The sequence below is a fragment of the Aplysia californica genome, unplaced genomic scaffold (assembly GCF_000002075.1).
Source record: "Aplysia californica isolate F4 #8 unplaced genomic scaffold, AplCal3.0 scaffold00377, whole genome shotgun sequence".
Classification (NCBI taxonomy): Eukaryota; Metazoa; Mollusca; class Gastropoda; order Aplysiida; family Aplysiidae; genus Aplysia; species Aplysia californica.
Window position 1 is genome coordinate 261126 of NW_004797647.1, and position 6936 is coordinate 268061.

Here is a 6936-nt window from a genome sequence, read left to right on the forward strand (position 1 = left end):
TCTCTCTCTCTCTCTCTCTTTCTCCCTCACTCTCTCTCTCTTTCTCTCTCTCTCTCTCTCTCTCTCTCTCTTTCTCCCTCGCTCTCACTCCCTATATTGTACTCTTCCTAGACCTCCCTTGTTTTACATTGCTCCTCCCCTCCTTGCATGCTTAAAATGACTAATTGAAATTAAAGTTGATACAGTTGTCATGTGCTTTTCCTTTCATATTTTATTTAAAAAATGTTGTTTTCATTGCTTCTGTTTTTCTAAGGTTGGAAAGAAGTTCTTTGCAATTGATGACATGCCCAAACCAGACTCAACAAACTGGTACGAGGACATACATCATGGTAAGTAATATGTGTCACCGGGTGGTGGAATCAGGCGCTCGTCAATTTTTGGGCATATGGAGTTACTGGTATCATCTTAAGCCTGTTCATTGGCCTTCCTCTTGGTGAAAAAGATTATCCATCTATGTTGAATAGAAGTCGGGTTATTTGCGATTGAAGCAAGACTGGGTCGCCTGGTTTTATAGTTAAAATTAGCGAGAAAGTGGCCACAAAAGTTTGGTAAACTTCCATAGATTAAGAGTCCATGGAAACTGAAAAGTCACTTTTTTTGTGCCTTTAATTAATGTTTTTTTTAAGAAAATCCACCCAAAAATGGATATAAAAGGTGTTGAGCCAAAAAAAAATAAAAAATTAACCCTTGGCCCCAAAAATGACGATTTCTTTGATTTCATTATTTTGACGAGCACCTGATTTCACCACGATGCCTCACATATTGTAAGCATTCTTCGTTTTTATCATGTTTTTCTGTAACATTCATGAGCTGTGCTTTTTCTAGTTTGAGAGTAAAGTGGTGATGATGATTTTTTTTTTCTCTTTCTATATGTGTCACAGCGTGGTGGAATCAGGCGCTCGTCAATTTTTGGGCATGTGAAGTTATTGATATCATCTGAAAGCTTGTTCACTTGTCTTTATTTGAGTAAAAAAAGTATCCTTTTATCTTGAATGCAAGTTGAGATATTTACGAAAGAAGGAGGTGGGGGTCACCTATTTTCAGAGGTAAAATTAGTGAAAAAATGGCCGTCAAAGGTTAGTTATTTCCATAACTTAAGAGTCCATAGTAACTGAAAATTTACTGTGTCTTTAATCAACCTTTTTCAGAAAAATCCAAACAGAAATGAGTTTTTTAATGGGCATGAAAGGTGTTGAGCCAAAAAACAGAAATTTAATAAAAATTCACAAACCTGCGGAAAAATACAAGTTTCTTTGTTTTGATTATTTTGATGAGAGCCTGATTCCACCACGCTGTCTCATATATTTAAAAAATGCAAAGGGGGAAGTGGGAAGTGATCATTTGTACAGGTGATGGTCATGGGTCATGGACAGGCTGTTGTTAGAACATGTTCGGCAGTAATCTGTATTTCACATTGATGTTGGGGATTTTCGTGTCTTTAGAATGAACAAACTGGCTTTGAAATTCAAACTGTGTCTGAACAAATGAAGTTCTTTTCAAGACTTGTGGATAAAATATTTGTCAAAAGCTTACAACGTTTCTTCCAAAATCTTTGAAATTACAAGAATATATGAGATGTAAATATGTAGACAACTGAACTTAAAATGATAAGGCTTTTAAGAACGAGCTGATGAATTTGTTTTGCTTTATCTCTTTTTCTCTAGAGCGGGTTTCCTACTGTGGATAGCCCTCTTTTGGAATGAAACCTAAAAGTGATATATACGTCACTAAAACGGTCTTTAAATCAAAATCAGTGAGCCTACTTTGATAGTTTCTTTATCAAATGAAAAAGCTTCTGGTAAAAGAGTCCTGTTTTAGGCAATTGCTGAAAACTAATATAACGTAAAGCTTGCAAGAGATAAGGCGTTAAGAATCTTTGGGCATTTTGTATCGGAATCAAAAATCATTACTGCACAATACTTTATGCTTTTATTTTATACTTTTGCTTTTACAGCTGGGAAAAGTGCAGCTCACCTGTCTTTGCTCCTTGATGATCCAACTTTTGACACAAAGGGCAACATTGTGGACAGAAACAGCGGATACTTATTCAAGATGTTGGTGTCGGCCGGAACAAATGTGAACGTCAGAGACATCGGGGGCAGAACTGTGTTGAACACTGTGATCAGCAAGAACAGGATCAATGTCATTCCATTCCTGGTAACTTTTTGAGTTAACTCTTTGCTGCCTTAGAATTACCAAGTTCTTACTGACATTTTTGGCCGTTTTGAGTAACTATTACCATGAGGTCAGAAACCAAATATGAGGCAGCATGGTGGAATCAGGCTCTTGTCAAAATAATCAAAGTGAAGAAACTGGCATTTTTCCGCAGGTTTGTGAATTTTTATCGAATTTTTGTTTTTTTGGCTCAACACCTTTCATGCCCATTAAAGAACTAATTTCTGTGTGGAATTGACTGAAAAACGTTGATTGATTGCACAAAAAATGTAAATTTCAGTTACCACGGACTCTTAAGCTAAGGAAATAACTAACCTTTGGCGGCCGATTTCTCATTAATTTTACCTCTGAAACCAGGTGACCCCCACCGCCTTCATTTGCAAATATCTCGACTTGTATTCAAGTGAAATGGATATTTTTTTTCAAGCAAATACAGACAAAAAACAAGCTTTAAGATGACACCAATTACTTTACACGCCCCAAAACTGACGAGAGCCTGATTCCACCGCGTTGTGACACAAATGTTTTACCTTCTCTGTCAATATCGTAAGATTATTCGGAGTCATTGTCAAAATATTGAAAAAATTGCATTAGAAAAAGCTTGACATGTTGTGAAAACTCAAATTTGTTTACCTCAAGTTTCTCAAAACAAGGTACAGAGCAGATAGCACTTTGCTATTCTGAGATAGCAAATTGTGAACTGTGATAGTGGGTGGTTGATGGGTGCTCAAGTGTGCTTTGCACCTTCTTTTCCCATCAAACATCTATCGTCCTCAACTCTTCTCCTTTTCTTTGTATATTACTCTCTAGTAGTAACATCTTTAATCCTCGGCACTTTGATGACCAAATAGAAATGCAATGTGGTGTAAATTACTGACTAAATCTGAACTTGAACTGTAATTGAACTCAGTCTGGAGCAGGCATTACTGTTTACTGCTTACTGCTGACTGATCCCATAATCCACGAGGATCGTAGGGGTGCTGTATGATAGAAAACCTTGTCAGATGCCTCCCCTTTTCACGGCTCTTTGCCAGTGCCTGAGTTTAGGCGAAGGATTTCCCTGTCCACTCCGCAACGTTGTGGGTCCTCCTCTTTCTTTGCCTTCCTCTCCTTCTCCTCCTGCACTGTTCCCTGAAGAATGGTCTTGGATAGGCCACACGATCTTGTTACCTGACCATCATCATCATTCAGTGCCAGATCTGCGACAGACATCGGCGATCATGGTTTTCCATTCATTCCTTTGCTCGGATGCTCTAAAAAAAGCTACGTTTCCCTGATCTTTCCCTATTACCCATTTGTTTAGGTTCCCTAAGTATGTTGTTCTGGGCCTACCCCTGCCTGACCATACCAATTCATTTTTCTTCGCATATTGTTAGGCCCCTAACCAAATTTGTAGTGTTAAAATAGTTATGCTTTTTGCCTTGTGCACACAAGAAATTTTACTGAGCTTATCCCACCTAGAACCCACCTGCTCATTTTTTTTTCCTTTTGATGGAGGTGGCATAGTAGTTATCAGCTTGGAAATGTTTTAGTTTTAGTCGAAGTTTTACGGCGCTCGTAACTGCATAATGTCATATGAGCGCCAGAAGATTAAAAGTGTTACACGAGAGTAACAAACATAAAAAAGAAGAAGGGGAGATAAGGACGATAGATGTTTAATAGGAAAGAAGAAGCAGACCACACCAGAGCACCTGCCAACCACCCACATTCGAAATGTTTGGATTTTGGATCAAGGTGGATCTGATTTGTTTTAGAAAATTTCGAGGGAGATCAGTTGCTGTTGTCGGTATTAATATTGCCCAAAAACATGCCACAGGATGGTTGTTTTTTTAAAATGAAAAGTGTTTTTTACACCCTCATCAACAAAATTTAGATCATTGAGGAGGCAGGCCTCCAGCCCTGTCTGTCAGGGCCAACCCGGGCTGAGAGGGATACAACATCCCAGCAGAACGACGGAGATACTCAATAAAAATTTCTTCCTACTCTGGAATCATATTCAGGTCTCCTTTGTGTTGTTTGTTTTAGTAGAGGTTTTATGGCGCTCTCAACTGCATAAGGTCAAATGAGCGCTAATCTCCCATGTGTGACAGCAAAGTGCCTAACTGCTACTCCACATATGCCAGTGTATTCAAGACTGTCGTTTAAATCATTGTGCAGGTCAAAGAAGCCAAGTGCGATGTCAATCTGCCCGACCTGGAGAAGACTGCCAGCGGAAGGTCAAAAGTTCATCCCATCATTCAAGCTAGCAGGTGACTTTCCCCTTAGGCAGTGGTTCCTAACTTATGACTTGTTGTGTCGGGTCCATAATGTGATTTTCGCAAAAGATATGATGTAATATATTTTTGGTATTATTGAATAAAATAGGATAATGATAATATTAATAATAGATAGTCCCTCAGTGTCTGACGATGACCAATGCATCCACTGAGGAGAATATTTCTTAATAAGGGAGGTGTTATTTATTATTTTATTAGGATTAATTAAAAAGTCATTCTTCAAGAAAAACAGTTCTGACGTGTCCAAATGTACCCTTCTTTTCATCCAGTATAATGTGTTTTGCTTCATTTTCTTTCTGTTAATTTAATTACTTAATTAAATATGAACAAAGTCTTACATGTAAGTATTTGTTTCTTACAATTCACACTTCAAGAAAAGGGTTTAGAAAGGGGTCATGCTTTACTTACATTGGCATCATATTATGGAGGTGTGTATCGGTATTTCTCTTTAATTGAGGCGTTTTAATGAGTTGTTGAAGACCGTTTATTGAACCTGTACCTGCAAAAAGAGCTGTATTTTCTCGTGTCTGTTCTGCAGTACCCATGTTGACACTCATAGAATGATCTGAATAGTGTCGGTGCGAATGTAGAACCTCAACAGGTACATTTTGAAAAAAAGTTTCGAACAGAATTATGCATAATATCAAAATATAGATTGATAATTATTTTCTACATGACATAAACACACAATAAGTAATTCAATGGTTCTCGGTTATCCATTATCCATTTCGCAAATCAACGTGGGGGGGTAGGGGGGTGCATGTGTGTATGTGTGTGTCCTGTGTAACTTTCACCCCTTGCTGCATGGAGGTGTCAAATCATTTATAGATAACTTAGTTCTCGGTCGGCGTGTTGTGATCAAAGTCACAGGCAGTGTAGACTGTCTTGGAAGATCATTGATAAACTTTGCACTCATGTCTTCTTTATTCTTTTCCCCCTTACAGTAATATTGCTTTTCCGGCTTTGCTAGCCTTGGCTGAGTTTGACAAATTTGATATCTCAGCGAGTCAGAAGGAAACTGGAAGTTCATCCCTTCACATTCTGGTGAAAGATCACTATCGATACTTGTTTCGTAAGTTTTCCATTCTTTTTGATAATTTCTTCTATAAAGTGCGACACATGATTCTTTTGTTTTTTTTGTCAATTTAAAAAAAAGTTTAAATGTAAACTGAATGTCAGTTGTAATTCTGAAAATGTATCTGCTTATTTTATTCCCTTTGTTGTTGTTGCTATTATTGATGCTGAAAAGTATATTTTTCTATTTTGTAATCACTTATAAAAGATTCTTTTACATGAGCTAAGTGTTTGTTTATAGATCAGTACTCCCAGGTCTTCTATTTTGAAATATATATGTGTAATATTTATGTCATATCGAGCAGTGCATCAATATTTCATCTATGTTGAGACAGCCTACTACGAAATCGACCTAGAAGCCAAATGAAACAAGTTGATTTTGATTTTATTTCTACTGCAACAAGCAACCGCTTGTTTTTCACGAATTGTCTGCATATGCTTACGGAGATGCTGTTTTCATTTTTTCACTCTATTGTGTCATTTTTATTTCCCAAAAGAAATTTTGCAAGTTTTAGAAAAGTTTGCAAAGCGAGGATACAACTTCAACGCAGTGGATAACAGAAAAAGAACGATCATGCACTATGCTATAAGGTAGCAACTTTTACTTCTTAACACTTTTTCTGCTTGTATCATTTTGTTCTTTGCAAATTTGGAAAAAAATCCCTTTCTCCGTTATACAGTTCTTTTACAAGAGTGTATGTAGTTGAAAGAATTATTGTACGTTGATTTAAATCTTATGTTATTGTGAAGTACCTATAGAGCCACCAGGGAGTAAGTGCTATAGAGATGATTTTTATTATTATTTTTGTTATTATTATTATTGTTATTATTATTATTATTATTATTATTATTATTATTATTATTATTATTGTTATCATCATTTTCATCATTATTATATAGTTTTTAAAATGCTCAGAGTTTTAAGTGAGCTAAGACAGTTATCATTTCTCTAGTAAACTTACTGTGTGTGTTGTGTTTCCGTTATTTGTGCAGTTGGTTTTGACGCTGGTGATATAGTTTTGTTTGCGGGTGGTTGGCAGGTGCTCTGGTGTGGTTTGCTCCTTCTTTCCTATCAAACATCTATCGTCCTCATCTCTCTCTCCTTTTTTATGTTTGTTACTCTCTTGTAACACTTTAAATCTTCGGCACTTACTGTATGACCTTATTGTGTTGCAAGTGCCGTAAAACACTTACTAAAACTAAACTGGTTTCGGTTCCCCTCAGGCGGCAGTAACGTCAGATCTGAATGGTGTGGCCATGTTTGTGACGGAGGCAGACAGTGACCGATCAGGACTTACCCAGCTGGATGCGATCAATGTAAGCTCAGACAGCAAAGATAAGACATGTTGAAAGAGCAATGTAAGTTCAGACAATAAAGATAAGACAAGATGAAGTGTGAAATGTAAGATCA

The 6936-nt window shown here is 37.0% G+C and overlaps 1 protein-coding gene across 1 annotated transcript in view; it reads left to right on the forward strand.

Moving 5' to 3' along the window:
* The window catches only part of LOC101851060 (poly [ADP-ribose] polymerase tankyrase), a gene marked incomplete in the record, with an annotated part of 82071 nt that overhangs the window by 39482 nt on the left and 35653 nt on the right, over positions 1 to 6936 (forward strand). Inside the window, 5 exon segments of the mRNA XM_013085456.2 lie at positions 254 to 329; positions 1955 to 2157; positions 4333 to 4424; positions 5396 to 5523; positions 6023 to 6116. Coding sequence (XP_012940910.1) covers positions 254 to 329; positions 1955 to 2157; positions 4333 to 4424; positions 5396 to 5523; positions 6023 to 6116 — 593 coding nt within the window.